Consider the following 18216-nt stretch of genomic DNA (forward strand, 5'->3'; position numbering starts at 1 on the left):
GTCAGTCACGGTTCTTTGAGGTAGATTTACGGCAGAGATGGCAAAAGTACACACATCCAAGTACAGATACTCATGTTTAAAAAGACAAAAAAAGTAAAAGTACTGACTACCCTTTTTCACTCAAGATAAAGTAAAGAAGTTTGGGCTCTGACATATACTTAAGTAAAAAGTAGCCATTACTACTACACCTGTTTTAGTGTCACACTGGTAACTGGATCTCACATCATATTAATACACTATAGACACGCAGCACATTCACCAGGAATCCTTTTTGACACAGACAATTTCAAACATCTCGAATCCTGTTCAAACCTTTTTTGTTCAACCTTTTTTTTCCCCAAACCTTTATTTCACACACACAGTGAAAGGAGAGGAAAGAGAAACCGAGTAGAGTAAAAAAAAAAAGCCAACCTTTTTGAATTTTTCTTTCAAAACCTTTTTTGAAGAAAAAAAATTCAGCCTTTTGAAACTTTTTCAATTTCTTTTTCCAACCTTTCAAAAAACATTTTTTTTTAACTTGGTTGTTGGAAACATCTAACTCCACCCTTTGTCTCATCCAGTCTTCGCCAGTCTTCTATTGATTCAATTGAAACCACAGCACCTCTCTGTTCCCCTCGCCTCGGCCCAGATGTGGCCAGCCCTGCAGGTGGGCCTCCCACCATGCAGCTGCCCCTGACTCAGCAGGAAAAACACAGTGAGGTATGGAAGGGTTCTTCCTGACAGGAAACCGTTGACCTGGGCCAAAGTCCACAGCTCGGCAGCTGGAGAAGGCCAGGCCAGGCCGGGTCAGATGAGGATAAAGCCTGTAGGTACACCTCACATGCAGGTTAGAGGGGACTGGGGACGGCTGAATAGAGGGAGTGTTGAAAGGGGGAGGGGTGGAGAGGGGCAAGGTCTTAAACCCTCCATAAGCATCAAGGACTGACACAGAAGAGAAAGAAAATTGAAACTGGGAGTTTTGTTCTCAGATATAGGGTTAGAGGTGGATAGTGGGGACGCTTATGATTGCTCTGACACTTAAGACACACACATCGATTTCCCCACATCCGACAGGAAAAAACATGACATTCACTAGCCCTACGTTGTTGACCAAAGTCATCAACGGATTCACAGAGACCAAAATATACCAGTTAGAGTTAAGTTTGCAGAAATGAAATCAACAGTGTAGGGTATTTTCAAACTGCAGGTGTTTGTGTGGTTGTATCAACCTACTTTACCACCACAGATCACAGCAGCTGCCACAGGGAATTTTTTCCTCTTGGGTTAATGAAAAGACTGGTATCATGTTATTACTGGAGCAGTTATACACATTCACATGTTTGAGTTTGACTAATTACAGTAAAGGGTTGCTTCCTCTCTCTGGGTAGATTAAGTCAAATCTCCATTTTCACACAGTTCTTTTCATCTAAAAGTAACTTGATGCTCATGAAGGGTGTTTAATCTATCAGTCAGTACCTGATTCTGTGTGTGTTTTTCTCAGAGCACGGAAATCCTGCATCTAAACGTCATGCTTTTGTATTTAAGTCTGACTCTGCAGTAGGTCTCCCCCCCTCTGGTAATTGTTGTTTACAATTGACTGATTTGCGAGAGGTTTGTATACTGAGAACCATGAGGACTTGTGTGGATCTCTCTCTCTCACGACCGTCTCCATCATGACCACCTGTGAGGGGGAGGACTGTGGTGGAAATAGACTGTGTGTGTGTCTTCCCAATTTCTTGAGAACATCAACAAAAAAAAAACGTTCTGAGGAAACTTTTCAAAAGTTAATTATTATTCTTCAACGCCCTTTGCTCCAGTATAAGTTGACCAATTCAAAATTGCATCCTTGACAGGTCTGATCCAGAGCAACAAGTAATGATTACACATGCAGAATCAATGAGAGGGTTTGGATGACCAGTAGGCCTATACTGCAGGGAAACGCCAGCAACTTACACGCACCAGAACTAATTCTGTGCAACTTTCCAAACTCTAAATCCATATTTTACAGAGGTCACAACTATACAACTTTACAAAAGTCCACTTGCTGCAATTGGGTTACTGCAGAAAACAATACATCAATGAGTTATCTTAAATACATGTCGATATATTTTCGGAGGGATCGAGTAAAAATCCTTCTAATGTCTCAAATAAAACCATGTGGGTCTGTGGACTCAGCACCTTAATATACTGTAAGCTTTACTAGCAGGGCCAGTATGAACAGCTCGTGTTTACACAACCTTGACAGGCGGACTGGGTTTTCCTCCCCACGTGGACGTACATTTTCCATGAGTCTTCTGCTCATACGTTCAACAGCTCATTACCATCTGACAGTCTGAAGAAAGGTGGAGACCATATGGTTCTGTGGCTTCACCGTCAAGGACCAAAGGGAATATTTTCTGTATTTGGTTTGGTGGCTGGTAGCCTATGGCTACAGTTATGTCCAAATTATACAGATCGGACACACACGATTGACTGATATTTATGAGGGAACGTGAACAATCGCTTTAAGTTATCAATGTTTTTGATCCCAGACGGGATCATTCAAGGTAACACGCGCATACGCGTTGTTCAGTTTTCTGATTTTGCCCATGCAGCTTCAAAACAACCCCCCTTCGTGAGACTGTATCGACCACACTTTAGCCAGTGCTGCCTAGAGCCTGTTATGCAGGCTTGTGATTTAAGCATGTATTTAATCCTCACAACAGTCCTCAAAATAATATTTTGGCGTTTCTCACCCTATTACACGCTCACGGTGGCTAAAACCTTAGACCGTTTTGAATCAATCCTCAAGCTTCCCACAACGGAAATGACGCTCTGATCTCTGCAACCATTTTTTTCTATCTCATATAGAGCGTGTTCCAAGGTTGTGGACGCCGGTAACTGAAGTAGACGTCAAACCAACCTCGTGTGCAAGGGTACACAATAAAGACAGCGCACGACTGGCCGTTTTTAAGAGTGGGTAAGAATGATTCATATATTAGACTACATATTAATACATTGGGTTCATTTAGTTAATTTGAATATTATGTAATTTATTGGCACACTCAAATGGCTTTGGTTAATAAAATGTCCGCGATAACGATTCGTTTATTATAGGTTAAAGGATAATGTTATGCTCATTGAAACGTGCGTTTTATTGATCTGCTGACTTTGGCTAGAATTCACTATGGTATCGGCTACCTGTTCCGTGTCTTGATCCGTAGCACATGGCAACGTAAGCTTCTGTTTCGTCCGTTTCATGTTGGTTTGGAACTCACCATCACTGACCTTGACGGCTCTAAAGAGTCCGGTCGAGACTACTACTTTAACAGACAGACTCATCGTCGCTTCAAAAGGAACTCGTTTAAATTTTTCGCAATAGGAGCTTGCAACAGCATGCCCGGACCACAATCTAGCCTACCCCAAACGGTACAAACCGGCAAATTGGGTTTTGAAGTAGGCTACAGCCAAAAACATATACACTGGTTGACAGCCCAGAATCGAGCGGTTAGTTATGACGTTAGTATGGGAGTACAGTCCATGGCAGGTGATCTTGACAAGTTTCTTGCTTAACCCTTGTGTTCTCCTCGGGTCGTTCTGACCCATCAGTCATTGTGACCCACCGTCGTATTGCGACAACTTTACCGCATACAAAAACAAAGTGAAGCATTTTCTTTTAACCGTCGGGCTGTCTCAGACCCCCCACATTGCGAAGGTTAAAAGAAAAGTATTTTTATTTGGTTTTGTATTGGGTAAAATTGGGTAAACACAATGATGGTTCGTTATGAACCTTTGGGTCATGTGACCCGAAGGCAGCACGAGGGTTAAGTGGCTATGTGCAACCCTGCCCTTGAAATGTCCCAAAGAGCGCCAGTGTCCGGGTCGCCATGGTGAAGAACTGTTTCTGTCTCAAGTAGACATATTCGATTTAAGGTCAGTTAATGTCAATTGGTAGGCTATATTAAAATCACAATTTGAAAGTACACTTTTAAATGTGTTTGAGTGAGGGTAAGTCCAAAGATCTTAAAGACAGCATGTTCAGCTTTGACTCATCTATTTCAGCTGTTTGGAACCTCAAATAGTTTTTTTTATCACCTGAAAAGGGGAATTTGTGAAACAGTTTCTCCTCCAGATGTTTTTGTTACAAACGGTGACTTGGCAGCCAGTGTGCTGTGGTAAATGGTGTGTGTGCGCTGTGGTACATGGTGTTCAGTCTGCATGTCTGGTCCTTCCACACTTTTTCCCAGGGTTAACTTGTTCCTTCTCCCAGTGTGACTCTCACATGGTCTGCCCCTGAGAAGCACAATGAAGCTGAAGATGGGTCTCTCTCTCTCTCTCTCTCTCTCTCTCTCTCTCTCTCTCTCTCTCTCTCTCTCTCTCTCTCTCTCTCTCTCTCTCTCTCTCTCTCTCTCTCTCTCTCTCTCTCTCTCTCTCGGCATTCTTCTCCCCCCTCCCTTCCCGGTTAGGGATTAACATGTCTGGGGGTGTACACTCTTAGAGCTATCAGATTTGAGGATGATGATTCATATTTAGATGTTTCCATATTATTTGGATGATGACTATTATTAATGTAATTGTTGTACATGTGAACATGAGGCTTGTTCTAAACAGATGTTGGAGCTGTTTTGGTTACAGGTTTCCTGGTCCTCCATAGCTGCTTCCAAACAGTCACGTTCTACACGTTCTCTCCCAAAGCATTTGATTCTCTTGCTCTCCCTCGCCCTCTCTCTCCTCTGTCCTGCTCTATTTCTCCATCCCCAATTCTCTCTCTCCCCTTTTCCCTTCCTGCTGTCTCTGGCCAAACTCTCTTGCCCCCCCTCCAGCTGTCTGTCTGTCTCTCTCTCTCTCCCCCTCCGTCAGTTGTGATGCCACCTAGATCGCAATGGTGTATAAACTCAAGTTAATGTCTGAGCTAAAGGTCGCCCTGCATGGCTCTCTGGGAATGTTTGTGAAAACGCTCAGCTCCTGACAGACTGACCAACTGTTCTTAACAGGTTCCTCTTTAATTGCTTGGACCTTTGATTGATGTGGCCCTGAACCACCCGCCCCCCCCCCCTCCTCCTCCCTGTCTCACCCCTCATTCTCCTCCTCCCCCCTCTCTTCTCACCCCTTCTCCTTCCTCTGTTGTTGAGTCATGTCGCAACATTTGAGTCTTGATCTGTGTGTACCTTGGTATCTCATGTGTCAACTCCCTTGGGGACTTCAGGGAGGTGCGTGTGTTTGGGCAGAGTGTGGGAGCGTCATGTGGGTTTCCTAGTTAGGGTGTGACCTGAGATGCCTTGTGCTATCTGCTGTGTGCACTTGTCCACGGGAAGGGATAAGGGGGACTAGGCTGGGGGAGGGGATAAGGGGGACTAGGCTGGGGGAGGGGGTAAGGGGGACTAGGCTGGGGGAGGGGGTAAGGGGGACTAGGCTGGGGGGATAGGAGGAGGAGGTACTGCAGGAAGGATCACTAGACTGCAGGAGGTAATGGAGACTGTACCTCTGGTCATACAGTTACATTCTCCTGATCAACCTTCTAAGAAAGGTGTGTGTGTGTGCGCGCCTCCTGTGTGATCTCGCACTTCATTGTTAATCCATAGGTTTCTCTATTTGAAAGTCTTGCTAAGCTGATTAAAGTTTTAACATTACACCAGGGCTAAGAATGTGTGGTATGTAGGACCCTTAGAGACGCTTCCCTTTAAGAACTCGGTGATTAGGGTGGACATTTAACCTCATTAGTGGGACACGTATGTCTTAAGTCTAGTCTCACCTGGGGGTCGATGTGGTTCTGATCGGGTTACTTGTCTTTTATCCAAATCGACGTATAGAGTAAGGGGGGTTGAACTTCCAAACCTCCTCAGTTATAACAGTCCTAATCTATTCTTATGGTGCCGTAAACCTATCAGCTTTTTCCTTGTTAGTGTGGCACCTATCTTTCTTTAATATGACTTCACATGCTGGCTGGCTCTGCCTATCACTCTAATCAGGAGCAGGGGAACTGGTACAAGGGGGAACATTTTTGGTCCTCGTCTTTAAATGTTCAAAATAAAATTCCCCATAAAAAAATGTTATAAGCCAATTTTAGCTTGTAAAAACAAAATAAACACACATGCACAGAAGGGGAAATACTAAATGGCTGTTGATTTTCGCTCCTCGTCCTAAGAGCTCACACTAACAGGCAAAGGGCAGTTATATTTAGGCTAGGCTGGTAGCTACGGCTCAAGGGTAAGGGAAGCGAGGCCAAACTATGTCAACTAACCTTGATTGAGGCTTCATGACGTTAGCCACTCTGGCATTGCACTAAGATTGTGCAGGGTTCAATTCAACATACGGTTGAGACACGATCGTCGCTTACTGGGCTAGTAGCTTGTATACCTTTTTAAATGTAAGCATTAAATTGCTCGCTAAATCGGGCCAGTTTTGGCTAATTGTAAATGACGGTGGAGGGCAAAAATTGTTACATTTTGAATGTAAACTGAATTAATGTATCCATAGTTGGTTGTCATAGAATTTCACTGGATTAAAGACATTTTGTATAACATTGTATTAACTTGGTTTAAGATTTGTTTGCAGACTTGTTTTATTGAGCAACAGTTTGCTACCGTAAGCTTCGAACTAAAAGCCTATTTGGGGTTGTGTTGCTATAGGTGACGAGTTGCCGGTAGTCCGATGAAATCCGAACTTCCGTGTTGTGATGACGTCGTAGTCTCAAATGTAATATGCTCGGCTACAGTATGGTAGGGTGGGCTGGTTGCCCGGCTACAGTATGGTAGGGTGGGCTGGTTGCTCGGCTACAGTATGGTAGGGTGGGCTGGTTGCTCGGCTACAGTATGGTAGGGTGGGCTAGTTGCTAAGTAGGGCATGCCTGCTTGTTATGGTATTTGCCCCCGGTTGCTCTCACTGTGGTCGCTCTGGAATCCCACTGTTCTGGGCTAGCAGTGTCCCTGGAGGTCATCCAAGAGTCGTGTCTCTCTCACACACACATACACGCACTCCACTGTCCACTTATTAGTTTAGATGGACAAGCATGCTGAGTGTGGGGTGAGGGTTGCTGGAGCTTTCTGGGTCAGTGAGTGTGAGTGTGTGTTTGTGCCTGACCAGGTCGGTGAGTTCAAGGTGGTCTGGATTAAGCTTATCTCCTGTAGGGTTTACATTTTTTGTTCATTGCAACAAAACAAGACCTTGTACCAGCAGCTATTGTGTGCACACACACAAATAACATACTTACTACAATTTGTATGTAGTTCTTTTGAGTGACTTTGTAGTACCAACCTACCAGACATATACTTACTTTCTAATGATGATCTCTTTACTCTAATTTGTCTGCGTTACTTTAATTAAAATTCTACGTTTACCTAGCTTGTTCCATTAGTAATCCACATCCAAGATTCAGCCTAAAATTCTAGAGGTTTAGTAAGATGGTCCATGTCATTACCACATACTACAGACATTCTAGAACTGTCCTCCCCTCACAAACCTACAGACATTCTAGAACTGTCCTCCCCTCACAAACCTACAGACATTCTAGAACTGTCCTCCCCTCACAAACCTACAGACATTCTAGAACTGTCCTCCCCTCACAAACCTAATGTAATATCTACTTCCTCTATGGTTCCTCAACACTGGTAGGGTTGTGGCGTTTTCTCAGGAAAGCTGAAGGGGAACTGCTATACTGAAATAAGTGTATTGTGTTAACCTTGGCAGACTGCCATTAGATAACACAGGTGGGCCCATTTCAGTGGATAACCACACCTTGTTCCTACCGTCCAGAATTTCCCCATTGTGGGACGAATAAAGGTTTATCTCATCTTAACAAGGATTGTACCTGAATCACTGTCAGAAATATGAATCTTTACCAAGTATTGCACAGTGGGTGAAGAAGTTAAGACAACTTTATTACTTGCGGCCAGCTGCCAATGAGACAAAAGGCCACACGCCCAGGTGTTCACAAAGTTTGCCTGCTAGCATGTTGTGCACAATCCCTCTTGTTGTTCTTGTCTCTGGGTCTAGTCAAGCTCAGTGGTCAGAGCATTTGACTGCAGATCGAGAGGACGCAGGTTTGATTCCTCCTCTGTGCGTCGGTCAAGGCGTCTGCTTAAGGAATACATGACATAACTGAACACAGAACGAAGGATCTTCTTAAGCTCACATGATGGGAACCTCAGGGTCAAGAGAGTGTGTTGAACAAGGGGAGAGGTCAGGGGTCACACAAACCAAACACTGGGCCGTCTCTGGTGTCTCTCTCCAGCTGAGACCTGTGGATCTCCAGACTGTCGTGGAGTACTGGCCTGGGAGATCTGCTCCCTGTCTGCTTATTATCCTCCCCTGCACTCCACACCTCCCTCCATCACTCCATGGTTCTCTCATAACTCTCCATCCTTCTGTCATCTCCCCACCCCCTGTCCTTCTCTGACTTTCTCTCTTTCTCTCCACCTTTCTCCAACTATCTCCTCTCCATCTTTCTCTTCACTCTTCCCCCCCTCCCTCCATCTCTCCATGGCTGGGAGCAGGGTACTGTTTCTGGGTCACGCTGTGGGAAAGCACGGTGGTGTTTGGGAAAGGAGAAGAACCTTTTCTTTGGCTGTGTGTAAAGTAATGCAATAGTTTGTATGAAAGTAACCTAAATGTGTGTGAGGGGAAAATGGAAACAATAGCATGCATTGTGCATGAAACCTGTCACGTCTAACTCTCAACCAACATCTGTTTCACTTGTCTCCTCCAGGCTACCAAGCAGCCAAGATGGACCAAGCAAGGACGACCATATCCAAAATAGTAAGTACTTAAGACAAAGACACACGTTTTCTCTTTCCTAGTGAGGAAAATGACCGTCTTGATGGATGAATCTGATCCTGAATTTTCTTACCTGTGGGTCACATGGACCAAGCTGGTCAAACAAATGTGATGTTACATTGCAACTAACAGAGTTTCCCCTAGGTTTACAGCTTTGGGGGGTGGGTGGCCGTTTGGGGGGGGCGCGTCAAACTTCAGTACACTAATGTACTGAAGTTTGACGATAGATGTGAACGAGTGTGTTCTTTTTTTTGTTGCAAATACATGTAGCTAGCTTGCTGGGTTTATCAGATGACAAACATAGGAGAGGTTGTGAAAGACAGGACAGCAGAGGGGTGCTCTGGTGGTTCACCGTGCAGAAGCATGTACACGCATGCTAAAGCCTTACCACAGGGCCCTGGGTTTGATTCCAGCCTAGGGCATTTCCAGCATGTCCTGCCCTCTCTCTCACATTTTCCTCTCCACGGTCACTATCATAATAAAGCTGAACAAATATATTTAAAAGAAAAAAAAAAGTCAGAATGGCTGTTAACAAGGATAGGCCAAGGTTGGTTTGGCGAACGAGATGGGAGTTTGTGAGCGAAAAAAAGCATGCACACCTACTTGAATTCCAAGTCCGACCGTGACAGTCTCTGTGTTCATGACTACCTCCTCCAGAAAAGAAAGAGTAATCTTGGGAGATTGTCAGACTTTTGGGAAAGAGGATTAATCAAAGACAAAACTGTAAGACATGATCCTGAAGAACACTGTGGGAATAGAAGCACTAAGGAACCTGTGGTTCCTCTCTCCCACTCCATCCTCTCTCCCTCCCTCCCTCTCCCCCTCCCTTCCTCCGTCTCCCCCTCCCTTCCTCCCTCTCCCCCTCCCTTCCTCCCTCTCCCCCTCCCTTCCTCCCTCTCCCCCTCCCTTCCTCCCTCTCCCCCTCCCTTCCTCCCTCACACCAGTTCAACGGCGAGCCCCGCTCGTACACGCGCTTCAACCTCACCCAGAACATGGAGGGGGAGAGCAGCCAGGTGGAGATGAAGCTCTCGTCCGACATGGATGAGGAGGGGGGGAACGGTGTGGACGACCACCTCAACCACAACGGGGGCAGCCGGGACCCCTACGTGGTCCGCAAGACCTCGCGCACCCCCAAGAACCTCTGCTTCCTCCTCACCACCACGCTCATCATCTTCATCATCGGTAAGAAACAGAAGGAGGGAGGGATGGGGGGGGGGGGGGCGGTAGTCTTGAGGGAGGAGAAATGAGAAGGCAGGAATTGGAAGCATTTAGTTACTTACAGTAAGTACAGGGACATTCCCCCCGAGGCAAGTAGGGTGAAGTGCCTTGCCCAAGGACACAACGTCACTTTGCACGGCCAGGAATCGAACCCGCAACCTTCTGATTAACCTTCCCTAACCGCTCAGCCATCTGACCCCCACTTTGTGGACCTGTAGAGTAAAATAGCTGCAGCACCTGTCTAGGTCAGGGAGAGGAGAGGAGGATGTTTTCTAGATGCTTCTCCAAGAGGGTACGGCAAATGTAGAGCTCTAGACTAGTTTTCATCTCATTTTCTCACTCACTCTCTCCCTCCTCAATCTTTCTGGCTTTGCCCCTCCCGCCCCTTCCAGGCTACCTGATTGGATACCTGGTTCACAGGAAGAAAGAAGTGGCCAATGACTGCCCTGCCTTTCTGCCCAGCGACCAGACGGTGTCAGATGATGAGCAGGTGCACGTGTTTGAGACGGGCGCGGCTCCCCTCATGGACTGGGATGTGGTGAACAGCCTGCTGGCTCAGAAGCTCAGCACGGAGAGCATGGAGAAGACATTCGGGTGAGGAGCTCAGCCTCTAACCGCTAAACTCTAGCCCCCAGCCTCAAACCTCTAGTAGTTAAACTCTTGGCCCCAGCCTCCAGTGTGTTTGAATTCCCACCTGTCAAACCTGCTTGTTCGTCACCTTGTCTGGTTCCAGTACTAACTCTATATTAATATAGTTTATTATTATTATATAAGAATATATTTTCTTTAACATTAAATTGTTCTGGCTCCTCTTCATCCTCCTCTCCAGTGAGTTTGCCAGTAGCAGTCACCAGGCTGGTTCCCTGGGCGACGAGGCGCTAGGTAACCGTGTGTTGCAGCGGTTCCGTTCCGCTGGCCTGGTGACCTGGACGGACGAGCACTTTGTGACCCTGCAGCAGCTTCCAGAAGGAGCCACCAACAGGCTGGCCTTCAAGGGGAGGGAGCTGGGCACACCCAGCGGCTTCCTGGCCTACAGCCGTCCTGGGAACGTCACGGTAAACGCCACACACACACACACCTGCATCGCCACAGTGTAAACAAGTTTACAGATGCTAGAGATTTTAGAATGATCCCTTATTGTTGTCATTATAATGAAGTATCCGTCTCCCTCCCCTCCCTCTCTCCCCCGTCCCTCCCTCTCTCTCCCCCGTCCCTCCCTCTCTCTCCCCCGTCCCTCCCTCTCTCTCCCCCGTCCCTCCCTCTCTCTCCTCCCTCCCTCTCTCCCCCTCCCTCCTCCAGGGGGCGCTGGTGTTCGCGTCGTACGGTCAAGTGATGGACCTGAAGCTACTGCAGGACAAGGGCATCAGCTTGGAGGGCAAGATCCTTCTGGTCAAAACAGGGAAGATCAGCTTCGCTGAGAAGGTGTGGAGAAGGTATCCATCCATGTTTAATCCAGGTGCCCTCCATAGATGGGTTGTGTTAAACCATTGTCTCCTCCCCTCCATCTCTCTTCTCCCTCCCTCCTCCCCTCCCTCCTCCACCCCCTCAGGTAGCCAATGCCGCCCAGCTCAAGGCCTCTGCTGTGCTATTGTTTCCAGGCTCAGCTCAGAACATTGGACACGACACACAGCTCTATGGCCATGTGAGTGTGTGTGTGTGTGTTTCATGCTGACAGACAGGCAACTCATTCAGATTCAGCTGGATTCCCTCACACAGTGGTCATTATTCAGGACAATGATATACCATTGTTCTGAGTGAATGATCGTAACCATAACCCATTCTTTCCCCCTTTCTCTCTCACCCCTGACCCCCCTCCCCCCTCAGGTCCATCTGGGGTCAGGTGACCCCTACACCCCAGGCTTCCCCTCCTTCAACCACACCCAGTTCCCCCCGGTCCAGTCCTCCGGGCTGCCTGGCATCCTGGCCCAGACCATCACCTCCTCCATGGCTGAACAGATCCTCAGGTAGGGCCTTCAATCCTAGGCTGTCTGGCCCTAGTCTCAGACCAGACCCAGACCGAGGCATCCTGGACTGTTCCAGCCCCAAGCTTCGCTGTCTTAGCACGCCTTTTCCACAGAGGTGAGCTGAGTGTGTAACCGTGTCTCCTGTGGCGTTCTAGGGACCTGGGGGGCGACCCCATGCCCACGGAGTGGGGGGGGGTTAACAGTCTGGGGAACAGCGAGGACATTGTCACCCTGGAGGTGAACAACGTGCTGGTCCAAAAGAGGATAAACAACGTGTTCGGTCTCATCAAGGGCTTCGTAGAGCCAGGTAGGGAGGGAGGGAGGGATGGATAAGTGGAATTTACAATGAATGAATGGATGAGTGTCTTAAGAGATGGATGTCTGTCGATTTGAATGTGTACATGAATTTACCTCTCCCTTTGTCTTGTGTCTCTCGTTTCCCCCCCCAGATCGGTTTGTGGTGCTGGGGGCGCAGAGGGACGCGTGGGGTCCTGGGTTTGCCCAGTCCACCGTGGGCACCAGCGTTCTGACGGAGCTGGCTCGATCCATCTCCGCCATGATGGCCGAGGGTGAGTGGTGGTGCTGGTTCTCTGCCTTCTAGAACACTCAGCCGGTACCGTTCTAGAACACTCAGCCGGTATCGGTCTAGAACACTCAGCCAGTACCGGTCTAGAACTCTCTGCCGGTACCCAACGGTTGAGGACCATGACTTATGAGGATGAAGAGACATCTCTTTCTTTGTTCTCTTTTTCTCTCCTCTTGGAGCAGATGGCTTGAAGCCCAGGAGAAGCATTGTGTTTGCTAGCTGGAGCGCTGGTGAATACGGTAGCGTTGGCGCCACCGAGTGGCTGGAGGTAGGCACTGCACCCCTCTGAATCACATCGCAAATCTGTGAATTGTTGAACGATCGTGTGGGCTGACAGCGAGTGTGCGCGGAGCTGTGCCGACTTTCGAGCCAGCCCCTCACTACTTTCTCGCCTGCGAGCCAAGTCACGCTCAGGGTCTCTCGAATTTGTATAGGCCGTGTGTGCGGAGAACACACACGTCTGGTTCTGAGTTGGTCAGAGGCTCCCTTTCGAGAATCCCTGCACCCAACCAACCACGTTTCCCAGCAAGTTTCCAAGTTCCCTTCCAGCAGTTTCCAGAGGCCTCCTGTCTGAAATTTTCCACAAGACGTTTTAACACATCTTATCTAAGATGCACATCAGCAAGCAGTTGCTAATTCATAACAGAATGGAAAAGAGTTCTAAAACATACTGCAAGCTATTGCTAATCCATCCTGTCTAAATACACATATGGAAGCATGTTCTAACACATTCTATGCAAATACACATTTTATCTAGTAAGCATTTTGATTCATTATTTCTCCAAGGTGCATCCAAACGAAGGATCCTTAAGGATCCATTTAACAGAATGAAGCCAATGATGGCGGTGAATCTGTTTCTGCTTTCTCTTACCCTCTTCTTTCTACTGGTCTCTTTCTCTCCTTATCATTTCATCCGGTTATGAGTGTGAGTGTATATGGTATTTGCCGGATTTGTCTCCCCTAATGTGAACTTTGAGCGTTTCCTAAACAAATATACTTTTATTTTTATTACAATAAAAAAGCTTGTTTCCGTCTGTCTCCAGGGTTATCTGACCTCGCTCAGCATGAAGGCGTTCTCTTACATCAACCTGGATGGAGTTGTGACTGGTGAGTCCAGAGGGGCCGAGCTCCCCAGAGGGGCTGAGCTCCCCAGAGGGGCTGAGCTCCCCAGAGGGGCCGAGCTCCCCAGAGGGGCTGAGCTCCCCAGAGGGGCCGAGCTCCCCAGAGGGGCCGAGCTCCCCAGAGGGGCTGAGCTCCCCAGAGGGGCTGAGCTCCCCAGAGGGGCTGAGCTCCCCAGAGGGGCCGAGCTCCCCAGAGGGGCCGAGCTCCCCAGAGGGGCCGAGCTCCCCAGAGGGGCCGAGCTCCCCAGAGGGGCTGAGCTCCCCAGGTGGTTCACAAGCAGCATCCTGGGGGATTTACTCATCCTCACAGCTCTGGAAATGCTCAGCAGACACAGAGTTTGAAGTTTATGATCAAGTTAAACTCTCTCTGTATATCTCAATATGTCTCTGTCTCTCTCTCTCTTTGTGTCTCTCTATCTCTTTGTCTCTCTCTCTGTCTCTCTCTCCTCAGGTGGGGGAGGTTTCAAGGCCTCTGCCAGCCCTCTGATGCACAAGCTGCTCCAGAGCACCCTGAAGGAGGTGAGACGGGAGGGAGGGAGGGATGTGTCCTAAAGAGCAGGACTGTTTACTACGTACAGTAACACAGCCAGTAACACAGCCAGGCCCAGCAGGGTGATGATGTAACTTCCTGTTCACCTCTCCTCAGGTGACGATGGGAAGTGACTCCAGCAGCACCATCTACTCCAAGGTGGCCAAGACCAACTGGGAGGCGTCTGTGTAAGCAGAGATGGATGGATGACGATGGAACAATGAATGATTGATCAATGAATGGATGGATGGAGTGTAGTGAATGATCATGTAGACAACATGAAGAAAATTACATTTAAAAATAATGGATGGATGAATGAACAAACTGATAAATGGATGGGCGTGTGTGTGTGTGTGTGTGTGTCAGGCTGGAGCCCATGAGGATGGATGATTGTTCCTATCCCTTCCTCACCACCTCTGGAATCCCCTCCATCTCATTCCGCTTCACTGCCAACTCTGAGGTCAGTACGAGCTGAACCACACACACGCACGTTCACATGCACACACATACCCATGCTAACATTTGCACATACGCCATACGGACCCCTGACCTCTCTCCATACACTCTGACCCCTGACCTCTCTCCATACACTCTGACCTCTCTCCATACACTCTGACCCCTGACCCCAGGCCTACCCTTTCTTCGGCACCCTGCTGGACACGCGTGAGAAGCTGTCCTCTGAGACGTCAGGTCAGGCTCCTCGTCTGGCCGTGTCGGCGGCGCAGGTGGCGGGCCTGATGACGCTGAGGCTGGTGCACGACCACCTGCTGCGCCTGGACGTGGACAAGTACCTGAGCACGCTGCGCATGCATGTGGCTAACATCAACCGCCGCTTCTACAAAGTGCAGAAGGTAGGGGGGGGGGGGTGGTGTTGGTGGTGGTGGTGGTGTTATGGTTGTGGTGGTGATGGTGGTGGTGTTGTGGTGATGGTTGTTGGGACTGTGGTTCGAAGGTTTGTTGTTTGTTTGTTGCTCAGTTTTACCCCTAATAATCCCTTTCTTTCCGTCCCCCCCTCCCTCCTGATTGGTGCAGATGGACCCCTCCCCCCTGCCTAAGGACATGAGTGTTCAGTGGCTGAGCTCTGCACTGGGCTCGTTTGCGCGAGCGTCTCGCAGCCTGGCTAACGACATCCAGAACAGCGACATGAACGATGTGGGCATGTGCCGCAGCATCAACGACCGCATCATGCAGGTAACACACACACACGTGAAAGCAGTTTTGTAGATTAAGAGGTTTGAATCCCTCCTGTACAACAATTTAGATAAAGGAATCTTGCTAAATAGAAAAAAACACAACTAATCTTGTTAGCTACACACACACCTGCACTGAGAAACATGGTGTATGCACACTTGTACTTGTGTGTGTGTGTGTGTGTGTGTGTGTGTGTGCGTGCCTGCACTTCACCATACAGCAGACCATTCCTCTTCCTGCTTCCTGTAGGTGGAGAGAGACTTCCTGTCCCCCTACGTGTGTCCCAGGGAGACCCCGTTCCGTCACATCCTGGTAGGCTCCGCCCCCCACACTCTTCAGGCCCTCTGGGCCCACCTGGATTCCCTCAAGTCCCGCGTCCCCGAAGCCGACTCCGACGACTTCAGGGTGAAGTTCGCCCTGGCCACCTGGACCATCCAGGGCTGTGCCAACGGCATGGCCGGAAACGTGTGGTCCATCGACAACGAGATCTAGATCCAAGTGCTGGGCAGGACGGTGTGGGTTAGGTCAAAGGTGAAGCCGTCCTGCTCCCCTAGCGACCGGTGTAAGGAGTTAAGTTTTTAGTTTAGGTGTTAACTGTCAGTTATCTACAAAGGCAGAAATACTAAATGAAAATATTTCTAATCCGCCCCTCTTGGGAGGGTAAGGTGCTGATGAATAATTACTTTCCTGAGATTCGACTGCCTTATATACTCCAAGGTCATTGTTTTTTTCAAAAATATTTGTTTTCTTATTTGATACGTTGGTGCTAACGACTACAAACTACATCAATGGCTGACGGCTTGTCACATTACCACTGAGCCTTGTGCTTTCGGGCATTTTGACTGTGGTCCAATAGATTATGCAGTTCAGAACAATATTCCCAGGGTTGAGCTTGAGCTCACTCCTCCGTCCAGTAAGGGAGTTGACTTTGGTTTGTTAATCGTGAAACATCATAGATCGAAGAAGAACAAAATCATAGTCACGAAATTCAGAAAAACCTTGTTATTTTTACACTTTGTTACAACAAAATGTTATGTTGTCTGGCAAAGACAAGAGGCCAAACCAGGAACAGTAGTTCAGATCAGAAAGTCACAAAAAATTGATCTACAGTATATTCACTTAGACAATCAGGTATTTCTATTCCTTGGTTCTACTATCGCACCTGTTGTTCTCAGTCTGTTGTGTACACAACACTATACAAACTATTTTATACTCCACTAAACATTACAACAATGTTTATTATGCTATACGTAATAATACCCTGATATATAATTATTATAATAATTGTAATTGCCATCATAATTATTATTGTAATTGATATTGATGTCAGATATTCATAGCAGTCTCAGTGACATTATTTAGCTGTCTGAAGACCACCTGCTGACCTGAACACACCTGACCTGAACACCTGACAGCAGAGGGGGTGGTCTCCCTCCAGGTGTGGCACTGAAAGGACAACTATTTATTTACTTATTTATTTATCAGTGACAGGGTTCACTATAAATAGCATTTGTTTTTTTACGCCTTTTTTAAAGATATGTATAATTATCGGGAGCAGTGCCTTCCATAATTATGACAGTTATACTGTCGAAATGACTACAGCAGCATCTGCTATGGGAGGTTGTTACTTGCCGGTACCCCACAGCTGGTCTCGTTAAGACCCTCCACTTCCATCCTTCCTTCCTCCCTTCTCTTGTTCCCACTTCCTTTGCTCCTTCCTTCTCTCCTCCCTCCCTCCCTTCCTTCTCTCCTCCCTCCTTTTCTCTTTCCTCGAGGCAGCCTAAGTTCGGATCACACGCCTGGATAGGTTAAAGCATGTGCCCTTCCCACACTACCAATACCTACCCAGCCGTATCCAATCAGGAAGAGAGGAGGGGGGGTAAGAGAGGAGGGGGGGTAAGAGAGGAGGGGGGGTAAGAGGGGAGGGGAGGGGGGGGAGAGGGGAGGGAGAGGGGAGGGGAGGGAGGAGTGTGGTGGTTTCAGAGGGTCTCACTGTGGTCCTCAGGACCGGCTGTCATGGTTACCGGTCAAGGGAGCTTCTCGTCCTGAGACGTTATCGGAGGCAGTGTCTTCCATAATGTGAAGAAGAAAAGAGGAGAGGTAGTTTTTGCCTACCAGTTTATATCGGAGACAGTGCTCTTCATATCTCACTGTAGGAGTGAATGTTTTTTTTATTATCGGGGACAGTGTCTCCCCATAATGTTGTAAATATGACATGCGTGTGTTGTTCCCATGCCAACGCTTAATCCCTCAACGCTGCTTTGTCACCAGCCTTGCCAGGTCTAGTCCAGAACAACCCTAGCCCTGCTCTAGTCCAGAACAACCCTAGCCCTGCTCTAGTCCAGAACAAACCTTGCCCTGTTCTCCCCACAGATCTCAAACAGTAGGATGGGTCTAAGCTATGTCTCCTGTAAAGGGGATGGTTCTCATAAGGCTTATTACTGTCCCGGTCTTGAAAGATCTACTACCGGGTAGTAGGGACAAGCTTGTATCTGGACTGGCCTTACTTTAGTGAGCTAACAACTTTTTATATGAAGTGCTGTTATCTTTGGTCTGTTTTGCTTGCGTACTAAAACGGATGGGGTAATCAATTCAGTTATTCAGTGTAAATCCATCCATTTGAGTAGAGCTTCAGTAGGCTGACTGTGAGAACGAAACGGAAGTCATCTGAATATTTCTTCTGGCGATTGAGATTGCGATGCATGGTTTCCATTTATCCACCGCGCTCTGATGTTTGTATGAAATCATCTTGTTCACCACCTGTTGTTTTGTGCCTTGTTAGTTATTGCGTCTATTAGTTCAAGATTCTACTGATGGAAAGTAGGCTACATTTCTTTTCTTTTGTGCATCTTTCACCAACACTTGTTTTGAAATCAG

At 47.7% G+C, this 18216-nt stretch overlaps 1 protein-coding gene across 2 annotated transcripts; it reads left to right on the top strand.

The window, feature by feature from the left end:
* Window positions 1-2801: 2801 nt before the first annotated feature.
* Window positions 2802-17214, top strand: tfr1a (transferrin receptor 1a). 2 transcript variants are annotated; one of them, XM_062481110.1, is made up of 18 exons: window positions 2802-2938; window positions 8663-8712; window positions 9675-9912; window positions 10341-10542; window positions 10778-11003; window positions 11248-11370; window positions 11498-11590; window positions 11773-11912; window positions 12068-12219; window positions 12362-12481; window positions 12681-12766; window positions 13542-13605; window positions 14071-14138; window positions 14266-14336; window positions 14515-14608; window positions 14778-14999; window positions 15181-15339; window positions 15589-17214. In XM_062481110.1, exons 2-18 carry the CDS (start codon window positions 8680-8682, stop codon window positions 15829-15831), a joined length of 2334 nt encoding a protein of 777 aa, XP_062337094.1. In that variant the 5' UTR covers window positions 2802-2938; window positions 8663-8679; the 3' UTR covers window positions 15832-17214. The 2 variants fall into 2 exon arrangements, with proteins under 2 accessions (XP_062337094.1, XP_062337095.1); XM_062481111.1 differs by having other exon boundaries at window positions 2810-2934.
* Window positions 17215-18216: the final 1002 nt, after the last annotated feature.

Source organism: Osmerus eperlanus, chromosome 16 (assembly GCF_963692335.1).
Source record: "Osmerus eperlanus chromosome 16, fOsmEpe2.1, whole genome shotgun sequence".
NCBI classification, from domain to species: Eukaryota; Metazoa; Chordata; class Actinopteri; order Osmeriformes; family Osmeridae; genus Osmerus; species Osmerus eperlanus.